The 25491-nt window shown below is 39.6% G+C and overlaps 1 protein-coding gene across 2 annotated transcripts; it reads left to right on the top strand.

The window, feature by feature from the left end:
- The first annotated feature begins 1201 nt into the window (after positions 1-1201).
- Positions 1202-25491, top strand: Cdr2 (cerebellar degeneration related protein 2). Of its 2 annotated transcripts, none has more exons than XM_076840036.2 (5): positions 1202-1358; positions 10086-10198; positions 21556-21704; positions 21954-22115; positions 23616-25491. In XM_076840036.2, the coding sequence occupies exons 2-5, from the start codon at positions 10160-10162 to the stop codon at positions 24478-24480; spliced, it is 1215 nt and encodes a 404-aa protein (XP_076696151.1). In that variant the 5' UTR covers positions 1202-1358; positions 10086-10159; the 3' UTR covers positions 24481-25491. The 2 variants fall into 2 exon arrangements, with proteins under 2 accessions (XP_076696151.1, XP_076696150.1); XM_076840035.2 differs by having other exon boundaries at positions 1202-1586.

Genomic DNA, 25491 nt, shown 5'->3' with positions numbered 1-25491 from the left:
CTGAGAGCTCTCTCATCTGTGGGAAGGAATTATTGAATCATCAACTTAAGGCGTCATCAACTCACTGCCGAGATTGATGAAGATTTAACTAACATTACTCTTCACCTCTCTCTCCGATTTCCTGGTAGTTATTATGACCTTTTGTTCTAGAGATAATCTTTCAATAATATATTTCAACCTCCATCTTTTGTTCCATTCACGTTAAAGAGTCGCACTGCTCTTTTCCTAAAAGCTGCACTGTTAGGTTCACTTGGAGAATACTGACCTTCTGTCACCCTATTTGGAGAGTGTTAGGTCTGCCTGATGATGTTAAAAGCTCAACACAGTATTTACTGTGCTATGTCTATGGAGAAGGGCGTGCACTGCCCTGCTGGCCAGCAAGCCTGGGATGCACGCAGCCTCTCCTCTCTAGGTGCAATGGCATGCCCCCAGATCTTAGCTTGTGGTCTACGAATCTTTCAAAAATCGTATGCAAAACTGTGCACTTCTCTCCCCTCAGGGAGACTGCTTCAACCGCCCCCCTCGCCGCCCCCCAGATTCTCAAGCGGGTCGGGTGCCCGTCCTTTTAGAGGGCATAGAACAATTCCCGTGGCTTGGACGCTAGAGCTCAGATGTCCAGGAGGAAATGGCTAACACTCACAGGGTGTTTTCTCAGCCCTAAACTCCCCCCATCGACCCTGAGTCTCTGCGCTTCACCAAGAGAGAGTCTGGGAGTCAAGGTAAGAGAAGGGCCGGCGGGGCAGCGGACTTCGGGCTATTGGCACCCTCAATGCCTCCCGTTGGCACTAAGGGCGCGGGACAATAACCTCCCACTGCTCGGAGGCCAGAGTCCAGGCAGCTCGAGCCGGCGCAGCTCGTCCATTGACTGGTGGGCGGAACACCCACCACAGACGCCGCGGAGGCCGCCGCCGCTGCTTCCACACCCGAACCCGGAGCGCACTCTCAAGAGAGCCACAACGCAGGCGAGGGGGCGGGGCCTTCGGCCTCACCCCTTCTCCTTTTCCCCGCCTTCTTTGTTTCTTCCGAAGCCACCATTGGCTGATTGCCCTCGGGACCGGGCGAGCCGCGGACCTACAATGAAACGCGATTGGGCAAGGTTGCTGCCGCTCGGCCAGCAGCCCGCTCGCGATTGGTCAAGAAGCCGCCGGGGGTTTGAATCGCATCCCCGGTCGGGGAGGGTTCTGCCAAAGTGCCACGTTGGGCCGGGCTGCGGCGTGAGGAGCCGGCTCTGAGCGCCAACCGGGGCGCTCGCGCCGGGGCGCCGGCCGTTGGGGCCGTTGGGCGGCGTGAGGGGAGTCGGGAAGCGGTGGACGACGAGCTCTGCGGGCCGCCGCGGCGGCGGTCAGCGAGTAGCTGTGGTGAGGCGGCGCGGCGGAGCCTGGGCGGAGGCGCGTCCCGCCCGAGGGCGGCTCTGGCTGAGGGCGGCGGGACCGGGGAACAGCCCGGGGCAGCGGCTGAGGCGGGACGGCGGCGGCGGGGGACGCTGCCCCTGGAATCCCCGGCAGAGATGCTGGCGGAAAACCTGGTGGAGGAGTTTGAGATGAAAGAGGACGAGCCGTGGTACGACCACCGGGACCTGCAGCAAGGTGAGGGCGAGGTCGCCCCGCGGGTGGGCGAGAGGCCCGGCGAGGGGCACTGCTGGTGCGAAACTGTTAGAAAGTTGCCTTTGCTCGCGGTCGGGGATGCAGATGCCGGGAAGGTGTCGCGCTCACCTGGCGGCGGGGCCCGCCCATCTCGCCCGCAGGAAGCGTCTGCGGGGGGCCCACGGCCCTGCTAATGCGCAGCTCTAATAAAGATCGCCAGGGCGCGTTGAGAAATCCACGCCAGGCACTGCTTGGAACGCTTTCCATGGATTAACGGATTTAATCCTCGCTGCATTCCTCCGAGGCGGAGAGGGGTGAACCAGCGTGTCCCCCTCTAGCTGGCAGAGCCAAGGAAGCCGCCCCTTAGGCTGCTGACCCCGCCGCCGCCGCCTCTGAGAATCCTAACAGCGCCTTTAATGGCCAGCACTGAGTGGGAGCTGCCGCAGGTGGCGGCGGTAGTGTTGCAGTATGGCAGGCGCTCTGCCAAGCCCTTTGCACACCTACTGTCCTTTTAATTCGCATCTTCACTCTTTGTTATTTGTACCCTTTGTTATTCCATTTCCAGACGAGGAAAGCGGAGGCTAAATGGTTAAGGGGCTTGCCTGAAGCCAAGGATGGAAACAGGTGTTTTTAAACCCACAAACTCAGAATGGGGAATCATAGTTAGTGTTCAAACCCTGTCTTCTCCTGGCCATCCCAGTTTCCAGCTTTTTCATTATTACCGTGTTTTTTGTTTTAATTGCTTTATGTGTAGTTCAGCAGATGCCAGATGAAATGATTTGAGGACACTTCTACAATGTGCACGTGGATTTCTTGTTGATGGTATCTCCAGAGGACAGTCTTAGAGCAGACCTCGATTTGGAGTCAGATTTTTTTTTTTTTTTTTGGCAAATTAATAACAGAAATTTGCAGTTGGAGAACACTTTTTATGTGTCAGACACTCATAGGCCCTTTACACAGATGCTCATTTAATCCTCCTTACAACACTAGATGCTGTTAGGAGAATCTAATTAATACTAGTTAACTGGTAGAAGTAGATAGTGTTGGGGGAGCTAGAGTTTCACTTCAAATTCCAGAGCAAACGTTCTTAACCACTATACTGAATAATCCTCACGATTTTTTTTCATGCATCTTCTGTTTGTGCAGTTCTATGTAAACAATTATGTCATCTCTAAGCTTTCAGTGAAAACATGTCATTTACTTGCATATTAAATTATTATGAAGCTTGTTCATGCTACCATTGATAGACTTGAAAAAACCCAAGTACCTTTTTAGGGAAAAGATGATTTCTTAAATTAACATTCAGTGACTTAAAGTGGTTCACCATTATGCTTATATAGTCTAGCTATTAGCAGTTGCAACACAATATTTGCCATCATTTTCTGTATGCCCCAAAGACAAATTCGTCATATATTTCAACGACTGTAGTTTTGGTTTGCCCCATAAGGATTGATGGCCTACTTTGATACTTTAAGATTAATGAGACAACTTCATGCAATTGCAATAGTTCCCTGTAATAAATCAAGCAGTTTGTATAATCAAAGCTAGATATTTTTCTTTCCTGTGTATAAGAAGCATACATAATTTTTAAGGGTAGACTTTTTTTTTTTAATCTCCCACAATTAGCTGATAGTTAGCTCATCATAATAGAAGCTTGATTGTAATATTGGCTGACTAAACTGAAGCACTCATACAGGATTACTGTTTTCATGGCTCTCCTCCATTAAGGTGCTTTAATCCACACTGCACTCTCCTTTGTGGGAGGTTATCAAAAACAACCAGTTACTGTTTCAATCAACTAAGAAGCAAGTACACAAGTACAACACATTGGGCTTCCATGTGGAATTCTCCTTAATCTCTGATCAAAATAAAGTCATCAGAGCTTTAAATTTAACAAGCCTTAAAGAACCTCTTAACTGCTGATTTGCATTTGGAATTTGTTCTGTACTTTTCAAAAGATTTTTACATCCATTATCACAATGGTATTTGACATGACACTCAACTATATGGGGTAGGAATAGAAGATGGGAAATTCCAACAATCAAAACTTGTGAATATGGCCTATGAAAGAATGAATACTGCAGTGTGGATAAAAGGATATCTTTCCCCCACTGAACTTTTTATGTGATGTGTAGGATCAAACCCAGGGCCTTACTTGTGCTAAGCAAATGTTCTACCACTGAGCTAAACCCCCAGCTAGAACTGAATTTCTAACAGATTTTAAAGCTTGTTCATTTCTCAAAAATTTATTTTCTGTTCTATGTCAGATATTAATCTAGGCACTGGGGCCAATGGTGCCTAGATAGGTAGACAGGATTCCTAATCTCATGAAGTTGATGTTCTTTCTAGGAATCTGTTCACTATAGAAGCCTATAGATGCTGCCTCGTGCTGTGTGCCCACTATGGTGTCTGGTACATTATAGGTCATCAATAGATGTTTGTTACTGAGTAAAGTTTGGGAGCAACTCTGTCCCGTGATACAGATCAATTAAGCAGGTCTAATAGGATCTTATCTGTAGACATCTGTTTTTTTTTTTTTTAAATAATCCTGTTAACTTAGGCTATTTTGGAGAGAGTGGCTTAAAACAATGTTTAAAGGTCCTGTTCTCAAAGCCTTAACCATTGCTAAATTTTTTACCTTTAGCAATGGAAGCCATTACCTAATAGATTGAGTCCTCCTTGTATCAAAGTTTTCTGGAGCATTTTCATTTAAATTAAAACTGGAGATAAATTCTAAACTCAGTAGACTCTTGTCTCCTGTTCATACCTTATTAGAAACATGTAAAGCTGATACAGGTAAAATGAGTATAGGCAAAAGGAGAAACCCCTTTGCTTTCAAAACACTTGGATAGAGAAACTAGTTTTTGTCAGAGGGCCGGGTTGACACAGTGGGAATACTGACAATAATCTCTGCGGGTATGATCTTTTCTGGGACAGCAGGAACCTTCTGTGTAGGTAATGATGGTGTTTTCTTTGAAATGGGCCCCTGTGAACCAGGTGGAAAGACATCAGAGACTGATTTTTCATTTAGGCCAACTGCCATTATAATTGTCCTTTGGTGAAGCTCTGCAAGTTAAAATAAGGATTCAGGTTTCTAGTATGTAGATCAGCAAATGGCATCTTAGTTTAAAGGAATCCAAAAATTTCTTTTCAAGATGAGTAACATCTTCCTTATGTGCACCTAATTCACTGAATCACAGTTTGGAGGGTCATTAAAACTGGCACCATCATTTCTCTTGATGTTTATATTCAGGTTTTTGTGTTCCCAATTATAGTAACGTTGGCAACAGGAGTTAAACAGAAGCGTCACCAAGTGACGCATTTGACTTTGTAATGGGAAAAGCTTTCAGCCCTAATGTTATTGAATTACTGCTACAGACTACAGCTAACCTGGGAATATGTTGTTTCTCTTTTTTTTTTTTTTTTTTTAAAGAAACTAAAGATAGGCACTGTGGCACACTCCTGTAATCCCAGCCACTCAAGGCTGAGATGGGAGGAGCACAATTTCAAGGCCAGCCTCAGAAAGTTAGCAAGCCCTGTATCAAAATTAAAAAAAAAAAAAAATCAAAAGGACTGGGAATGTAGCTCAGTGGTAAAGGACCTCTGGGTTCAACCCCCAGTATGGAAACAGAGAGAAAGAAAGAAACTTAAGTAAAATGGGGAAATATACTAACAGTGGGACTTAAAGATTTCAAAATTCTGAAAGAAAGGTCTTTTTACCCCTTACCCCCCCACAAAAAAAAAGAAAGAAAAAAAGAAAATTTTTTTCTCAGGGCTCAGAGCTGAGTGAATATCTATTTACAGCTAACAGTTTACACCACTAAAATAGAATATTACCTGCAAAGACTGATTAGTAAAAGAATATCAAACATATGAAGGTATTGATAGTGTTGCAATTCTCAAGCATGCCATAAATCTGATATTTTTAGTGTCTGCCTAAGCCAGGCCAGTTCAATAGGATTTAGAAAAGAGAATGAAAATCTTCATCATAAAATAGAAATGAACAGGTGTGCAAGGCTTTGAAACTATATTGTTCCGTGTGTGGTGTGTGTGTGTGTCTTAATTAAAAATATAAATAAAGGACATTCCATATTCTCCTATTCCCTCTACTATTTATTTAGAAAACCTTGGGCTTACTGCCAGCTTTTGGCTCCTTTTGGTTATGGAAGCCAGATGCTACACAACAGGAAACAAACTTTTTTTAAAGACCAGAAAAAAAAAAAACCTCCAACGTCTTTAAACTAACAGATGATGTAATGTCCTATTATACAGTGTGACTTCACAGGTGCTTTTCTTGTAGTTGAGACTTGCTAGAATTCTAAACATCCTATGAAATATTTAGGAGACTTTGAGACTTCAGGTTACTAAACCAGTTGGGTGTATTGTTTAACTGAAAATAAGGATCGAGATAAGGACAAGTCTCAAATTCTTTTTTGTTTGCTATTTACTAAAGAGTACTTGGCCTCTGGTTCTGTGATGGAGGGAAGATGTCCTTAGCTGCTATTAAGTAACATAAGCAGTTTCATAATTGAATGAAAAGTGGCTGATGCTGATCTCAAGTCAGTCTTGATTTGGAAGAGGTTTCTTTCAGCTCGGGTTTTGATTGCTAGTTAAGAACATTCTTGGTGAGTCTCTGATCCTTCCCAGTGAGAAATTATCACTTTTCAACAGGCCAGAAGGAAAGACTTAAATAATGCTTAGGTAATGCTTTGATGCTTTGTCTTAATATATTGTGATGGTTTCTTTGTGGGTCTATGTATACACATTACACACTCTGTGAGCATAGAATAATTATTTCATCCTCAGCCATACCTGGTTCTTTTGCATTTCATGATAACAAGATATTAACTTGCCTGGGGCTGTATATGCTTTTCACTAGCAGAGAGGGCAATAAATATCCAAATTGTTGAACTCTACTGTCTCATTGATTTTTATGTGGTGTTGAGGATCAAACCCTGTGCCCTGCACGTGCTAGGTGAGCGCTCTACCACTGAGCCACAACCCTAGCCCCTGTATCATCTATCTTAAAGGAATATGTGTAACTTCCTTTCATTAGCCTTAAAACTGTGCAGATGTGGATGATAGAGAATCTTGATGAGAGGAAGTTAGAACCTGTTGACTGAGTAACTTCTGTCTTACCTGTGACTTACTGTATGGATTTATTTGATCACGTCATTTAAGAGCTTTGTGCTTCAAGGTGTCTCATCTTAAAAACTGGGTGACATGCCTTGTAAAGATAAAAAGTTTAGTAGTACATGCCTGTGATGCCAGCAGCTCAGGAGGCTGAGGCAGGAGGAGCACAAGTTCAAAGCCAGTCTCAGTAATTTAGTGAGACCTTTTCTCAAAAGGAAAAATAAAACAGGCTGGGGATGTGGCTTGGTGGTTAAATGCCCCTGGGTTCAATCCCTGGTACAAAAAAAAAAAAAGTTTGTAAACATTCTTGTGAATACAAACCCAGGGCCTCATGAACACTAGGCAAATGCTCTACCACTGAGCTACATCCCCAGCCCTGAGGTCTTAATGTAATAATAGTAACAGACATTTTAAACATTGTTAATATCGAAGTCATAAGAGACTGTATTTTAGCACCTGTCTACCAATATTGTTTTGTCTAAAATGGTGTAAAATGTTTTAAAATGAGTTGGAGTGGTGTGTGGTAAATGTCATTGCTTTGAATTTTCCCAATGAAATCTAAACAAGTAGAATATCAATTATGCACTCAGGTGAACATTACTAGGTAACAAAGTTGTTGCTTTTCTGTTACCACGTATTCTAGGTTAAATCTTAGTAGTAATGGATGGATGTTAAACCTTATTTGTCAACCTTTAAAAATTCATTTAAATTCACATGAGGTTCCCTGTTTTCATAGTACATATTTGTTCATAGTAAATACATTTTGCTGGGCACGTAGGCACATGCTCCAACTACCTGGAGGCTGAGGTAGGAGGATCCTAAGTTCAAGGCCAGCCTGAGAAACTTAGCAAGACCCTGTCTCAAAATAAAAGTGAAAGGGCTGGGGATGTAACTCCATGAAAGCATTCTTGCCTAGCTTGCACAAGGCCCTGGGTTCAATCCCCAGTACCACAAAAACAAAACAACTAGATATACACATGTACACATTATGGTATAATTGAAATGACTTTCCATCATACCTAGAATAAGATTCAAAATTTCTCTACCATGGTCTATAAAATCCTATCTGATCTGATTTCTGCCTTGTTTCTCCCACTCCATCTATTATGCTCTTCCATCAGCTTACCCCTACTAGCTGCTTGGCAAGTCGTAGAATATGCCAAGTGCTTTCTTAGCTCTTACATGGTGACTTCCTCATCTTTCAAGCTGTAGCTGTTTCCTCAGAGAGATCCATCTTGTGACCTCCTGCTCTAAATTGTCTCTTTGTCCAGCTCAGCAACTTAGCAAAGCCCTAAGCAATTCAGTGAGACCCTGTCTCAAAATAAAAAATAAAAAGGACTTGGGATGTAGCTCAGTGGTTAAGGACTTCTGGGTTCAATCCCCAGTACCCCCACCCTCTGCAATAAATCAATAAGGCCTTTGTTATAACCAAATTGAGGGGTTTCCCCCACTTACCTCTCTTATTCTCCATATCACATTGGTCAACAAATCCTGATAGCTTTATTTTTAAAACGTGTCAGAACCTTGCTCCTTCTTCCCATCTCCATCTCTCCTACCTAGTGCAGGTCACCATCATCTCTTGTCCAGTTGATTGCTACATTTTTCTGTCACTATGCTTCTACCTTTGTCCCTTTTGTTTATACAGCAGCCAGAGTGATCTTGTCATACCTCTGCTGGGTTCTATCACATTTGAGGTAATAGCCAAATCTTGACCTCCCTAGTAAGGTCCTATGCAAGTGAGCCAACCTTCGGGCCTCTCTGATTTGACTCCTCACCTTCTACACACATTCTGTTCAGCTTCCTTGACTTCCTTAATATCTCCAATCAGCCTTCCTCCCAGGGTCTTTGCCCTTGTTTGCCTCTGCCTGGAATGTTGTTCATCTAGATAGATCTGTGTAGGTCATTTATTCAGTTCCTTCATATCTTGATTGGAATGTCACCCTTGTCATGTTTTTAAAATTCAACAACTTATCTACACTCCTCCTGTAACCCTTCCTTGCTTTATATGTTCTCTTTAGCACTTATTCTCTTTATTATATATTTTATGACATTTTTTTCCTATTGGGAAAAATAAGGATATAAGCTCCATGAGGATAGGGAATTTTTTATCTGATTTCCTAGTAGCCCTAGTGCCTAGACTGTATTGTCTGATGTTATTGAATGTCAGTATGTATGTATGAATGGTATTTATCACAAGTTTGTAAATTTAGTAATTTTTTGCTATCTGCCTTCCCCCATTAATCTGGGAATGTCAACAAAAAGAAGGAACTTCATCCATTTTATGCACTTTTCTAGAGCCAGAGTTTTAATAATGCCTAACAACAAAAACACTGATTTGTGAATCATTGGATACTAATTGGTAATATTTTGCCTGTGTATTATAGCACAGTTTGTAAAGTACTTCCTTACTTCATTTGATTTTCACAATCTTATCTTGACAAAAGAGTCATTGCTTTAATAACTCTTAAGAAAATTATATGTAGTGACTGATAAAGTCACCATCTTAAAGTGTTCTGGTAAAGTGTAATCAGAATTGGACCTCAGACCTTCCTATTCAGAGTTCAGTACATTTTCCACTATATCAAAGGAGACTGGCCATAAAATTTACTATGCAAATAAGTATTTCAGTTTCCTATGTTAAAACTGGTGGTTTTTTTTTATTACTAAGTTTTAATTTCTGGGTTTATGTATAATATAAACAAATCCTATCTTATATACATATATGCCTAAGGAAAAAATATAGTTGGAAATTAAGCTTAAAGTAATATATGGTTATATGCTAAATGGAAGTATGAATCAAAAAATATCTTGCTGCTTGCTTAGCTGGTTTGCACAACTTGGAGAAGGACATGAAAGAAGTAGAGAGAGACAGACCTGGGGCAATTTTCTCACTGATACTGTATTTTTCTTTTTTACTTAATTTTTAGTCCCACTAGGAGTCCAGGATATATAACAAATTTTATTTACAGCAGCCAGATTCATTAGAATTTAGAAATCACTGAAAGATCTGTCTGTATGTTGACTCAAGGGTCCATCCAAAAAAGTAGACTGTCAGTCTATTTCACTTGCAAATAATTATGATTTTAGAAGTCACAATGCTGAGAATCATCCCCAAATTAATAACTACATTTCCATAAAGTAGACTGCTATTTTTCATGTCATCTAAGTAATTCAGGTATGTGATAGTACTTCACTGACTAAAGATCCCAGTTCAAGTAATTTTAAGTAGAACTCGGTTTTCTTTGGGCCATTCTATGTTGATCTGACTTGTATGTATTGGGACTTGGTTCATTCTTATTTTAAGGACTGGTTTATATAAAATGTTGAAGTGAGTTCATTTGTATTTCTGTGATTTATTTGTTGTGCTAGATCTCCAACTTGCTGCTGAGCTTGGGAAGACATTACTGGATCGGAACACAGAGTTGGAGGATTCTCTTCAGCAGATGTACACAACCAATCAGGAGCAGTTACAGGAAATTGAGGTAATGTCCTCAGTGGGAGAATTGCATTTTGATGTGTAGCAATGACATACTCCTACGCTAATGCTTGCAATTAGAAGTAAAATATTCTAAAGTAGATTCTTTTTTGAGAATAAAAACCATCAGAAAGGTGGAGACTTGATTTCTACTTTTTTTAGGTTTTCCCAGTACATAAGTGTGTGATTTTCATCTTGCTGTACACTTAGTGAAGTGAACCCAAAATTTACTAATATGTAAAGCAAAAAAAAAAAAAATACGTAAGTCTTTGTGTAATTGGGAGAGGATGCCTATTGGTTATATTACAAACACATTGCTGATTTAACTTATTAAGTTCCAAGCTTTCAATAGGTACCCATTATCAAGCTTAAGAGAGAAAACTATCCATACTGTTGGAAGTTCCCTATATACCCACTCTTTAGTGGCCTCTCACTTCCTCCAAACACCATTCCAAATTTGGATTTAGGTATTCAAAAATTATAGTATCTGATTTCATAATGTATCAAAGAATCATAAAGTATATGTTTCTTTCTCCTTGCTATTATCTTTATTTTACTTATATTTTTGGTGGATTTCATTAAAATATTACTTTTTGCTTAACTTAAACTTAAGACGAAAGATGCTAGACTAAGGCTTTAAAATGGAAGGTTCCATGACCTTATAAATGTACCCATTAAAGAAGCCTAGTTATATGTAGGCCACTTGACTATAAAGAAGATAATTGTTGCTATTAACCCAATAATTGCCCCATCAGAACAACTTTCTTCATACCCCAAACTTCCACCTAACCCCCAAAAAGCTTCACACTTAAATACAATTATAACTCATTTCCCTCAGCTTGGTACAGTAGACCCAGAACTCTTGAGTCTATTGGTAGCAAGATATAAAAGACTTCATAATAGTGACAGAGTTCATTATAATTAGTACTTTCTAGCTCCAATTATAATTCTAGGGAAGGATAATATGTAAAGATTTTTGAACTCACCCTGCACCATTTTTAGCATATCCTACATTAAAAAAAGAACAGCCGGGTGCAGTGGCACATACCTGTAATCCGGCGGCTCTGGAGGCTAAGGCAGGAGAACGGTGAGTTCAAAGCCAGCCTCAGCAAAATCGAGGCACTAAGCAACTCAGTGAGACCCTGTCTCTAAATAAAATACAAAGTAGGACTGGGGATGTGACTCAGTGGTTGAGTGCCCCTAAGTTCAATCCCTGGTACCAAAATAAATAAATAAATAAGAACATAAAACATGCTGTACCCTAAATTGAATTTAACAACTTGTAGTTTGTCAGAAACCTAAAGATACAGGAAAACCAGGTATTTTAAAACTGTTAAACTAGCCAAGTGTTATATGTAGTCAAGGAAATCTTTTCCTGTTCAGTTTTTTTTTTTTTTTTTTTTTTTTTTAATCATTTTTATGTGGTGCTGAGGAACCCAGTGCCTCACGCATGCCAGGCAATTACATTAAACCTTGTCTTTCAACTCTTTGAAATATTTCCTGGAGCAACGTAGACTGTTATATACTGTGAGATACATTTATTTGTACTTGGATAGAAACATAGTCTCAATATATTGTGTTAATGTCTCCTATGAACATATCAATGAAATTCTAAAACTGATACTTATTTTAACATATCTCCCAAGGATAGATGAAAGAAGTCCAGATATTTGTGTAATTGGGAGAGGATGCCTATTGGTTATATTACAAACACATTGCTTTGTGATTTAACTCATTAAGTTCCAAGCTTTCAATTCTGTGATTATTTCAGTAAAATTGACAGGTACATTAAAATAAGTTGGAAATCATAAACTAGAGTTTACATATATTAATAGTATATATAATATGTAACTATTATGTATTATACACTTTATATGAGCTTTATAGGTGTTCTGCCTCTGGGGCTATTGGAGAAAATAAAGATTAAGTTGTCTTTCTACCTTTTCTGTGGTATTGAGGATTAGGCAGTTAAGACATTGTTTACATTCTGACAGAATCCAAAGATCTTTGAGATTCTTCAAATCTTCTATCTAATGTCATTCATAAAATGTTTCAAAGCATAATGGGAATGAAGTATACAGTTCAGATTTTAATGATAAATATATAATTAAATATTCAAACAAATTTAGTTTAGAAACACTTTGATGAGACAAAACAGGATGTGGTCCACTGGTTCATAACTCCAAGCATTGAAGAATTTGGTGTTCTTTATCCAAAACTGGTTTGGGCTAAGAACAGTTACTGTCGTAGAGTTCTTCACTGCTATTATGGCTGGCTGGCTTTTCTTTTTTCTTTCTTTCTTTAAATATTTTCATAAAAATAAATAGGAATGGGACAGAACAGGGAAATGAGATGGGAGCAGTACTGACCAAGCCCACTTATGAGGAGGGACTCCCATAGTCTGTGTTACTGCCTGCTTATGCATATCCAAGCCCAGAAGACTTACGTACAGATCACAAGTAGACTTCTGAGGGTTCTCTTTAGTAACCTAAAACAAAGGATGTAAAAGTAGCCAGTCGCCCAAAGAGCCTGATTCCCTACTTAAATGTGACCCCTGCATTATGTACCTCTTTTCATTGCAACCTTCAGGAAAACCCCTTTAAATATTTTATAAGGACTTTTCCTTATTTTAAACTTCATCAATTTTTTTTTCTCTTTGCTTAAAACTTTTTAGTAGAATGTACAGACAGAAAAAGAACACAAATCCTAAGTATAGTTTGATAAATTTTCATAAGATTGGGGCTAGGGTTGTGGCTCAGTGGTAGAGTGCTTGCCTCACACATGTGAGGCACTGGGTTCGATCCTCAGCACCACATAAAAATGAATAAACAAAATTAAGAAGAAAACAAATTTTTTTTCATAAAGTAAACAGCCAGCATCCAGATGAGGAGAGCATTATCAGCCTGTCCAGGCACCACCCTACCAGCAGTATCCTAACACTGACATCCTAGATAAGTTTAGCATGTTTTTGAACTTTTACAGAAATGGAATCACTTGTACAAGTGGAAAACTAACCTTTTATTTTACTTACTTGATGCTGGGATTGAATACAGGGCCTGATTCCATAATCATACATTCTACCACTGAGCTACATTCCTAATCCTAAACTTACTTTTTAGAATGTACTGGTATTTCCTCATTAATAAATGATAATTTTTTAAATTTAGAGTAATACAGTTGAAAACCAAAAAGTCAGCTCTTATATCCCACCACCTAGAAAAATTTAAATTGAGACAAATGGTCCAGAAACAAACTAGTCAGAGTGAATAAAGAGTTGTCAGTGCATAACTGATGAAAATACTACATAAAATCCGAAACTCAGCCTGGCACAATGGTGTATGCCTATAATCCCAGCAGCTCAGGAGGCTGAGGCAGGAGGATTTTGAGTTCAAAGCCAACCTTAGCAAGACCCTGTCTCTAAATAAAATATTTTTAAAATCTGGGGATGTGACTCAGTGGTTAAGCCACACTGGGTTCAGTCCCTGAAGTAAGTAAGTAAGTAAATAAATAAATATTGAATGAAATCCCAAATTCTTGATTTATTATGACAGTAGATAAATGGGAAACTGCCAAAGGCCATTTTGTAATACTACCACAAATATTCATGCAAAACCTATTTGTGACTTTCAAATAATTCTCATAAAAAACAATCAGTATTTTTGATAGATGTAGCTTAAAAAGCTGTTGAAAGAAATAGTTCCATTGGCTTCAGAGAAGTCTGAAACCTGTCACTTTTATTCAGTGCTAATTTCTATTTTTTTTTTTTTAAGAGTCTAGAGCAATGTTTTTTTGTTGTTGTTTGTTTGTTTGTTTTTAATGGGAGAGAGAAGCTGTGGAGAGTAGTAGGATCTGACACAATCTTTGCTACCATCACACAAGCCTTCTATGAAATTTTAAAGCATTTTGTGTTGTTTTTTTTTAATCAATATTCTACTGTATTTTATGCTTATTTCTTGACTTATTTTATCCCCCCTCCCATTTCCCTTTGCAACATTGAGGGTATTGCTGTGTTTATTCATGGTCTTTCACACATAGTAGGTAACCAATAAATACTTGTAGAAATTTAACAGATAAACTGTTTATAGTGCTGGGATTATAACTCAGTGGTAGAGCGCTCGCCTAGCACTGGTGAGGCACTGGGTTCGATCCTCAGCACCATATATAAATAAAATAAAGGTATAAAAAAAACCATTAACACATTTTTTTTTTATATTTATTTTTTAGTTGTAGTTGAACACAATACCTTTATTTGTTTTTATGTGGTGCTGAGGATCGAACCCAGGGGCTCATGCTTGCTGAGCCACAACACCAGCCCAAACGTTAACACATTTTTTAAAAAAGTTTATAAAGCTCTTTGAATAATTAGGAGAATTGTTAATTTAAATAAGAGGTTTTTTTTTTTTTTTTTTATTTACTTATGCATGCTGGGGATTAAATCCAGGGCCTCACTCACACTAGGCAAGTACTGTACCATCAAGATATACCCCAGCTGCCTACCTCTGGAGATTTTAAAAGAGGTAGAAGGAGTTCTGGCCTGGATGTTAGGAGATTGAGGTGTACACCTCAGTTTTATTTGCAGATAGCTAGATAATTTAGCCATGTAAATTGCTTCTCAGATCTGTTTACTCCATTGTGGCATGTGATAATAATGTTTATACTACATTGATACATAGTTGTTCTAAGGGGATGAGTATATGCAAGTGATATATTTTGAACAATGCAAGTTGTGCATAGTTTATTTATACCCATGTACTAAGAATTTTTATAATGAAAGAATCTTAATTCTGGAAAAAAATAAATCCTCTTGAAATACTGGAGAGATCTTTAAAGCAAGCCAAGCTTTTAATAGAATTATAGGTGACTGATTTTTACAGTCATGCCCTCCCCACCCCAAATTTCCTACAGGGAAAATATATTAATCAGAGGAAAGAGGCTTTTCAAAGGTAATAGGAAATATTTTTTCATTATTATGGAAAATAATTTTGATGCTAAATTCAGAGGATTTGGGCTGTAATCCTTCATTTAAAGATAATCCCAACACTGCTGGAAAGCCAAATTTCCATTTTGTTTCATTCCATGTGTGTTTTTAGTTTGGGTTGTGTGTGTCTACCTTGGCAGCCCAGGTTAGGGTTTTGCAATTGCAAAGAGATGTTAAATAGTTCTGCTGGTCTTTCGTTTCTATTGGCTTACCTCAATAATAAAAGTGGCTTGTTTTATAGCCTTTTGCAGGACAAGAACCTTGTACTCACGATTGGGGTGACTTTCTGTGCAAAGTCCTAGGCAGTGAGATAACCCAAGGCACTTGAACTTTAATATTCTGGCTATAAATTGACATTTTTGCCTGCATTTCTGCTGCCCTGTGTCTTCCTTTCTCCACTGTTTTGCTTAAAACGTCTTTTCTTCTGCTATTTAGTATGGAAGTCAAATTCATTTGAGACTGTGTCAGAGATCCTGAATTAAGAAAATCAGATCATCAGAAGCATGTCTTTACCTTGAAAGAATGGTAGGAAATAAGCAAATTAATTTCCTTCCAGATTCGGGGGGGGGGGACTAATAAAATAATAAACACTAATAAAATAAACACTAATTTAGAGACCAGACCTGAAAGCAAGGCATCTGACTCCATAGAATTAAAAGTTGATGTTTGTCTTACAACAGGATTTGTTTAGAGATCAAATAATTTTTAAGTTGCTGACCAAATTAGTCAGACTCTTTGTGATATATAACTGAATACTGGAGAAGTGAAAGGCTTTTTTGATTAAGTTTGATGTGTAACATAAGATTAGACTACTGCATCTAAACAAACTCCTTTGCCATTCTTTATCCTCAAACCCAAGTCCTCTGAGACTAAAATATCATAAGTTCTTAATGGTGTCCTTGTATCTTTATCATGCTTTTTATATCAAATAAGGGGGGCTTTTTATAGTTTTTTTTTAAATAGGTGCTTTGAACTTATTTGTACTTATTTGCATATTGACTTAGTAAGATGAGTCTGTGACTTGGGACCCATGGAGTGGGTGGTAGAATTGTAAATGTCTCCCCTTAGGTTACTGGTAGATATTGTTGCCTTGGGAATAAGCAGAGAAATAATCTGGAAATGGGGAAGGAGGAGAGAATTAGTGACTAATAGGCTCTTTTCCCAAGAGGGCTAAAACCAAAGCCCATCTCAAAATCTTTCAATTAAGACTGAAATGTCATAAGAGATTTGAGAGGTTGTGAATAGAAGTCTAGAAATTGCCATTTAGCTAACATTTTTTAGTCACAACTCTGTGTAAGGAATGGACTAGACAGATATACAAGAACCTTTCCTTCTTAGAAAGAAGGCGACATTAGTGAGTAAACAGTTCATCTAATTGTTGGTGTGTTGTTTTGAGGGACTCATGAGGAGTGCTGCTTTAGGCAAGGCAGCCCAAAAGCCTTCTATAAAGATCTTATGTTTGAAATGAGGCCTTAGGAATAACAGAAGTTTTTAACCTTTTAGTGTGTGTGTGCCCCGAAATTCTCTTAACTGTCTTAAGCAATTAAGATTTCTACCATTACTACAGTGTGATACGAAAATACCTGTGATTTCTGTTGGTGATGAAGTTATAAATACCCCCAGTCCTATTAGTGTTTTGTTGCCTCCATTCATATTTGCAAGAAATGCTCAATTTCAATTAGGAATTAGCAAAGTATCCTGTCTTCCCCATCCATGTTCACAAACCCCTCTTTTATTTGTGGACCCAGACTACTACTACCACCGGCTGATAGAGGAGCGTGTCCCCTGGGAGAGAGGAGGTTAGGGTAAAGGCCCTAAAGGAGGGAAGAGCTTGCCTTACTGTGGGGCAACTCTTGAAGTTTAATAAAAGCACCCTGAGTGTGAAAGAAAGAATCAATAGCTAAATCAAGCAAATGAAGCTGGAAAAACTGCTTAAGAAAATGTTGCAATTTGATAGACATTAAGTAATTGGTTTTCCTCCTTGGGAATTATGGTTATGCTAAAATCTAAAGTTTTCTCTCAGAAATATAATACTGCCTTGGATTTACTTTAAAATGATCAAGATTGAAGAGAGTAGAGATGTTATAAGACTATTGGTAATTGTTAAAGTAGATTATGGGTATGTGGGAATTTATTAAACAATTCTGCATTTATGTGTATTTGGAGCTATAATAAAAAGTTTTAAAATGTAATAGGTAAGATTAGCCATCTGTAGAAAAGTTAAGGGGCACTCAAGTAACTAGTTTGTAATTTTAGGGAATTAATGATTATAAGAACACATCAAAAAAAATTTTAAAGAATACTATAGTGACGACTGGGATTGTGGCTTAGTGGTAGAGTGCTCACCTAGCACATGCAAGGTGCTGGGTTCGATCCTCAGCACCACATAAAAATAAATAAAGGTATTGTGTCCAGCTACAACTAAAAACATTTTTTAAAATGCTGTAATGATATAGTTAAAATATATCTTAATGTGAATAACTGCAAGCAAGCTAAGTCCTAAGAAGGAAAATGCTAAGTATTAAAGTTAAAAGTCAAAGTTTGGGGCCAGCGATGTAACTCAGTGGTAGAGTGCTTGCTGAGCATATGTGAGGTCCTGGGATCCATCCCCATCACCATATCTCTGCACGTAATTAAATCTTCCTGGTGAATTAGCATATGTAAAGTGTGAAAACTTCAAAGAAAGATGACTCTAGCTAGCTACCTCTTATTGAGCAATTTTGCCATATGCCAGAAACCATGCTGGACTCTACAAATATTAATCTTTATGTAAATTCATATAGTAGTATATTTGGAGGGGGAAAAATAATCTTTCCTGGACTCCTGAGTTCTTCATTGGAACAGACCCCTGCAACAAAAGACGGATTAACAAAAGAAAAACAACAGAGTTACTAACATGCATATATATATGTATGAATGATACCCCAAATAGTAATTCTCCAAGAGGTGACTTTGAATTCCATCTTATTTAGCATATTAACAAGCATATTAACAAAGAACAGTAAATTTTTAGAGAGGCGACTGGATGAAAAAGACTCCAAGGGCAGCAGTTTATGGGAAGGCAAATAAATAATGGACAAAGGCTGACAAAGCTTGTTAATATAGACTCCTCTGGTGCTGATCTGGCCCATGAGAGTCTAAAGTTGTGTTTAGTGGTTAACCTTTGTTCTGCCTGGTAGGGAGGGAAGGTGGGGATACCCTTTGTATAAATCTATGTCCTGCTTTTAGGCAGATACAGGAAGGGCAGAGAACTTTCCTGCATCATCTTCTTAATTGCCTTCAGCCCAATAGTTCTTATACCAAAGAGGCGTATTGTGGTGTGACAGACACATCCTGGTCCCTCCAAATATATATTTAATCTTATAGCCTTATGAGGTAGTGATAAGACAAACATCAGAAAAATCAAGTTCCCATTTATAAATGGCAAAGCTGGGCTTCAAGTCCAGATCTGACTCAAACCTGGCTCTTAGCTACGTACCATTGCCCTCAATCAGACACTCTGATCCTGTGCCCACTAAGAGACTTCAGTTTGTGAATTGGCTTTTCACATGCCATTTATGCGTTCTACATAGAGTATGACACTGTTCCAGTCATTGGTAGGATCAGCTCCTATTGTAATTTAATAAATTATTGTCTGATTATACATTAACCTTTTTAAAGATTGTTGTGAATCCAGGCAAATAATACGTGAGGCTTTATACTCCATATAAAGTAGCTTACAGAATTCCTACAGCTTTGTATGTATATAATTGATATACATATATATAAAATATGCCTGTGAACATATATATTCCTGTAATTCGAAACATTTTCCCCACTCCAATTTTCCTCAGGGATTGCACACATATCCTATCAATGACAGGAACCTCCAATGATGTTGCTAACAAGAGAGTAGAATTAAGGACCCAGGGGCTGGGGTTGTGGCTCAGCAGTAGAGTGCTCATCTACCAAGTGTGAGGTCCTGGGTTCAATCCTCAGCACCACATAAAAATAAATAAATAACCGTATTGTGTCCACCTACAACTAAAAAATAAATATTTAATTAAAAAAAAAAGAATTAAGGACCTAGTCCTACAGTTCTGAAAAAGCTTCCCCTATGAGAATTTGAGGTTGATTTTTCAAGGGATCAAAAGAAACTTGTGGGGTTTGAGGCAATAAAGAACAAACAGATTTTCATAGACACTGTGCTGCGTGGGCACTTAACCTCATTTAATCCTCTCAATCTACACTAATAGATTCACAAACCCTCATTATCAGTTCTGAACCCAAAAGACCTGTGAACCTAGATTTTTTTTTAAAGAGAGAATTTTTAAAAAATATTTATTAGTTTTCGGTGGACACAACACCTTTCTTTTATTTTTATGTGGTGCTGAGGATCGAACCTAGCACCCTGCGCATGCCAGGCAAGCACGCTACCGCTTGAGCCACATCCCCAGCCCCGAACCTAGATTTTTCACTTAAGTTTGCAGAAAGTTCATTGGCAGCAGGTCTTGATCTTAACTGATCCAAGGTTGCTCACAGTCTTTGTACTTTCTGATGCAGAAGTATTAATGCTTGATTCCATGGTTCTGCTCAGCCTCACAGGGGTACTGCAGAAGTGTAATGCATGAACACCATGTTGTTTTTCTAAAATGCAAAGAATATGCCCAAACACTTTTGGCTTCAAGAGTTTCAGATGAGAAAGCCAAAGTTAAAGAGAGGCTGCGTGGTAGCTCAACACATTGCTCAGTTATGTAACTAGATTTGAGAAGAGACCATAGATGTTTTTTCCAACACTGTAAGAGTCCATTGAAAATCATTTAGCCCTGTTCTTTGAAAGAAGTCTACTTACTGGCCCTGGAGGTACTTGAAGAGTTCTGTAAAATGCCTCAAGAAGATTATGATTCCCTTTGTTATAACCTGGCCATTTAGAAAGAAGTCTTCGCAGGACCAAAACAATCTGGTCAGTTTCCAAACAAGGAGGATGACAGTGAGAACACTCAATAGAATTAAAAATAATGGTGGTCGTTGAAGCATATTAAACTAAAATTTTCTGGTTAAATTAATGTATTTTCCATTACTTTTTGCCCAGAATGCCTCACTCAGAAAAAAAAAAAAAATTGATTTTTTAAGAGAAAATCATCTAATATCCTACACATTAGGCTTTCTTTTTTCTTTTAAGCATGGTATTTTTGTTTGAACTTTGATCTTGTTTTCCAAGCTTTTTCTCCTGAGGGATTATCATATCTCACTATGTTTTCCTTTGGAATATTAATTTTTTGCATGTTATGAGCTTTGTAAAATTAGACCAGCCTCATGATACATAGGAATACTGGTAGGCATTGAGGGAGTTCGGCATATGAAGGATTGTTGGGAGCCATTCTCACACGTGACTAGGTGACTCCCGGTTAGGGTCTGAGGCGCTCTGGCTGTGTCGGAGCTTTCCCGGCCCTCTCCTGATGAGAGAACCCGTCCGTGTGGGGGTGTAACTAACCACTGACCCCGGAGGCCCAATCACTGACCCTGACCTTGGAGTGCGGCCCCCCCTTCAACCTTCATTGGATGGAATTCTCCCCTGAATTTCTTGCTCCCCAATAAAAGGCTACTTCCTGGCGTGCTCGCGCTCTCTCTCTCTCCTGCTAGCCCTGAGTAATCCTTGCTGCCCTGCCGGGCGGTTAGAGGAGGGAACCAGAGAGGGGAGCAGTCTCGGACCTGGTCATAGAAAAAGGTAACTGACTGTGTGTTTATTTCGATCTCGCTAGCTAACTTTTATGCCAAGAACCTCATTAATGAAACCATTGCGCTGGCCGCATGGTAGAAAGGATGTTCTGTGTTTGTTTTTTATTAAGTCAGGTAGGTTTTTTGTTGTATTTTGTTTTTTTGTAGTGCTGGTGTTTAGAACCCAGGGCCTTATTACACTTGCCAAACAAGCACTCTATCTCTGAGCTGTAGCCCCTAAAAACTTCAGTTTTGGGGGGATTTAAAGTATTATGGTATAATACAAATTATACACTTGTCTTTGACTCTGGTTCCTGGCATATAGTTCTTAAAACCCTTGAAATTTTGGGAGTAGTATGATAGGCACTGACCAGAGGAACCAACCACGTGATTAGGGGGTTAGAACTACCAGCCCACTCCTCAGCCTCTGAGTCAGGCACCAGTGGCCATTAATTGAGTTGGTCATGCCTGTGACATGAAGCTTTTTGATAAAACTGGAAAAAAGCTGCAGGAGCTATTGGGTTGGAAAGCATGTGGATGTGCCAGGAGGGTGCTGAGCCCAGAGATAAAGCTCTGCACCAGTCCTCACCCCACACTGATTGGTTTGAGAGAAACAGAGAATTGGGGTTGAAACCCTCCCAGTGTTATATCTGCTTGTGTCACCTTGTTGCAATTATCTTCTCTTACAGTATCTGACCAAGCAGGTGGAGCTTCTACGGCAAATGAATGAACAGCATGCAAAAGTTTACGAACAATTAGATATCACAGCAAGGGAACTGGAAGAAACAAATCAAAAGCTAGTTGCTGAAAGCAAGGCCTCACAACAAAAAATTCTGAGGTAAACTTTCTAGAATCTATAGAGGAAACTCTATAGAGGAGTCATTTTGTCTAAGTTGGAGTAGACATGGCTGTAGAGGGTTTGGGTCAATGTGGGTAAAGTTTAATTTTAATTCTTTTGGGAGAATGAAGGTTAACTGTAAGTCCTTTCCAATTAGAAAGCCCAGTTTGCGTGGCTAAAATCTCTCCACTGCTTTTGTCCTTAATATAATATGACAAGGAGTGATTGGCTTCTATGTGTTCCTCACAGCCTGACTGAAACAATTGAATGTCTACAAACCAACATCGATCACCTCCAGAGCCAAGTGGAGGAGTTGAAGTCATCTGGCCAAGGGAGAAGACAGGGGAAATGTGACCAGGAGAAATCTGCACCCAGCTTCTCCTGTCTGAAGGAACTATATGACCTCCGCCAGTAAGAACCTACTTTTCTGTGGATTTATAAGTTGAAACATCCATGTCATTGAAACATCCTGGATTCCAGTAGTTTAAAAAGTACCATTTTTGGGGAAGGGCACTTGGCTATTAAACTACCAGTGGTTTGAACAAAACCATTTAAACATACAAATTTGAATTCTTGGGTACTAGTAATTTTATGAAAACTCATTTTGGAAAGTCTCAGGAGCATTTATTTTATTGCCTTTAATGTGTAATCTTCATGTAAGATTAGAAATACTTCTGATAGAGTATAGATTTTTGAGTTGTATTTTGCCTTAAAGTGAAGGAAAAACATGGGAATTTCAGCAAAACAAAAATCCAGGAGAATTTTTTTTTTTTTTTGCCTGAAGAAATGCCTTTTATAATTTAGAGTTATGAGTTTAAATCTTTAAGAACTATTTATTCAACATCTGCTATGCAGCAAATGCTTTGCCATACATGAGGAATGTGTAGTGCCTTTGTGAGCTTTCATCTTAGTGGAGAGGCAGTCCTGCTGTAATTACACAAATAAATACAGTTCCAAGTTGCCTAGGACAGAACAGGAGAGAGACCATTGTTCATTTGGTGGTGGTTCTCCTTGACTGTCTACCAGATCACCTGTGGAATTTTTCAAAGTGAAAATAACCAACATTCCCTCAGACCTAAATTAGAATTTCCAAGTGAAGGTAAAAAGCTGGTTAAAAGTCATAATAGCAGTGGCTCTTCACCTTGCCTGAATGTTATGAATTGCTGGAGAGCTTTTAAAACTAACCCTCCAGGTCCAGGTAGCAACGGGCAAGATCAGAAAAGATGGGGTATGGGAGGCAGATGTCAGCTGTGTAGGTGATTCCTTCTACAGCCAAAGGCATGAATCCTGGGCTGTTGTATTTCCTAGGAAGGCAGCTGTCACGCTGCTGGTCTTTGGGAATGAATGTTCTGAAGTGTACTTTAAGCCAGGCGTGGTGGCACACATCTATAATCCTAGAGGCTCAGGAGGCTGAGGCAGGAGGATTGCAAGTTCAAAGCCAGCCTCAGCAAAAACAAGGCACTAAGCAACTCAGCGAGACCCTGTCTCTAAATAAAATACAAAATAGGGCTGGGGGTGTGGCTCAGTAGTCGAGTGCCCCTGACTTGAATCTCCAGTGCCCCCCCCCAAAAGGAAAATATAGTACTTTAAAAACGAAAAATAGTCACAAAAATTGTTTGCTTTCATGTGTTTATTTCCCAGCCTCACAATTTCACTTGAACCTCTGCTCTGATCTGAAATAAACTGAATATCAATCATTATATTTCTACTAAAGATTTAGTTCAAGGGCTGGGGTTGTGGCTCAGTGATAGAACACTTACCTCATATGTGTGAGGCACTGGGTTTAATTCTCAGCACCACATATAAATAAAGGTCCATTAATAACTTAGATTTAGTTAAAAAACACCCAGTCTCTTCCTTTGCACGCTTGGTTGACCTGTGTGCTGTATTCCTTCACCATTTCTCCCCTAGACACTTTGTTTATGACCATGTGTTTGCTGAGAAGATCACTTCCTTGCAAAGTCAGCAAAGTCCTGATGAGGAAGAAAACGAGCACTTGAAAAAGACAGTGACAATGTTGCAGGCCCAGCTGAGTCTAGAGCGGCAGAAGCGGATGACCATGGAGGAGGAGTATGGGCTCGTGCTGAAGGAGAACAATGAACTGGAACAGCAGCTGGGGGCCACGGATGCCTACCGGGCGCGGGCGCTGGAGTTGGAGGCTGAGGTGGCAGAGATGCGGCAGATGCTGCAGGCTGAGCATCCTTTTGTGAATGGGGTTGAGAAGCTGGTGCCAGACTCTCTGTTTGTTTCATTCAAAGAGCCCAGCCAGACCCTGCTGGAGGAGTTGTTCCTGACTGTGCCAGAGGGACATAGAAAGCCTCTCAAGCGCAGCTGCAGTGAGACGGTCCTTAGCAGCTTGGCAGGGGGTGACATTGTGAAGGGCCACGAGGAGACCTGCATCAGGAGGGCCAAGGCTGTGAAGCAGAGAGGCATCTCCCTTCTGCATGAAGTGGACACTCAGTACAGTGCTCTGAAGGTGAAGTATGAAGACCTGCTGAAGAAGTGCCAGCAGGAACAGGACTCTCTGTCCCATAAGGCTGTTCAGACCTCCAGGGCTTTGGCCAAGGACCTGATGGGTGTGAACACCCAGTCTGAATCCAGTGCCAGCAGCTGGGAACCTGCCTCTGTTACCCCAGAGCCCATCAGTTCTCCCAGTACCACGGCACCACCAGAATACAAAGCACTGTTTAAAGAGATCTTTAATTGCATTGAGAAAAGCAAGCAGGAAATAGATGCACAGAGAACAAAATACCGCTCTCTCACTCCTTATTCTTAAATGAGTCTCCAGCTCTACTACTGACTTACCTGTGTCTTTACCAACCCTCTCCCATTCAGACTTCAGAGCCTGATGTTGCTCATGATGTATGCTTCATTGCTTTGCTTATGTAGCAAATTCAGACAGCGAGAAAACTGTTGTCAGTTCTACAATTCAGTTCCTTTTAAGTGTTGTAGGAAATCCCATGATAAACTGGCCTCTGGCTGGCACACTCATTAGGCTGCAATTCCTAGAAACACCTTAGAGCCAGTTGAGGGACATCCATGCTCCTGGAGAAATTGGCTTGGAGTTACTGTAGTGGGGGAAAAGGGCAGGGTTGGAACAAAGCTAAGCGATTCCTATTGCCTCCTTGCTCAACTTCTCAAAACTTTGTAGAAGTCAGGGTTGCCAAACCGAAATATCTTTTGCAAACACTGTTGGATACTGTGAATTCATTTTGGAAGAATGTTCAAGAGAAAGTGGGAGTCTAATCCAGAATAAATGACATTAACAATTCCAAGCCCTCAAGTTTTGTTATATCCACCAATTGAATTGTGACTGACAGATAATCCTAATATATCCAAATCCATCTGAATACCAAATTCAAATGGCAAGCTTTGGTTTGATCAAAGCTTATTAGTATATGTCCTAGAGGGCTTTCCACCCTCTTTATTCAAATGTTTTACTCAAAGCTACAGCCTTTAGAATAGGTGACTGTGTAAATCTTTCATTCCTTTCCCAAATTTAAGCTAAAGGAGAAAGATCAAATCCCTTCCGCCCCCAGATGTGGTTTGGCTAGCAAGCTTGCCTGCTAGAGCCACTCCTGCTCAGTTCTTCGAATTCCTGTAAATGGTTTTGACTTGCTGCAGGATTTCCCATCTGCTACTTTACTAAGCAGTGTTGATGTTCTAACTGTGGAAATACACTTACTCTCATTTGCATACTTTTAATTTAAAACTATTTAAGAGAATCGAGGTTCTGATTATTGTATATATTTTTCTAAAAGCCAAATAAAGCTACCTGTGAAAATGA

The sequence above is a fragment of the Callospermophilus lateralis genome, chromosome 19, assembly GCF_048772815.1.
Source record: "Callospermophilus lateralis isolate mCalLat2 chromosome 19, mCalLat2.hap1, whole genome shotgun sequence".
Lineage (NCBI taxonomy): Eukaryota > Metazoa > Chordata > Mammalia > Rodentia > Sciuridae > Callospermophilus > Callospermophilus lateralis.
The sequence above is the reverse complement of the archived record's forward strand: the minus strand, read 5'-3'. Positions and strand labels throughout refer to the sequence as shown.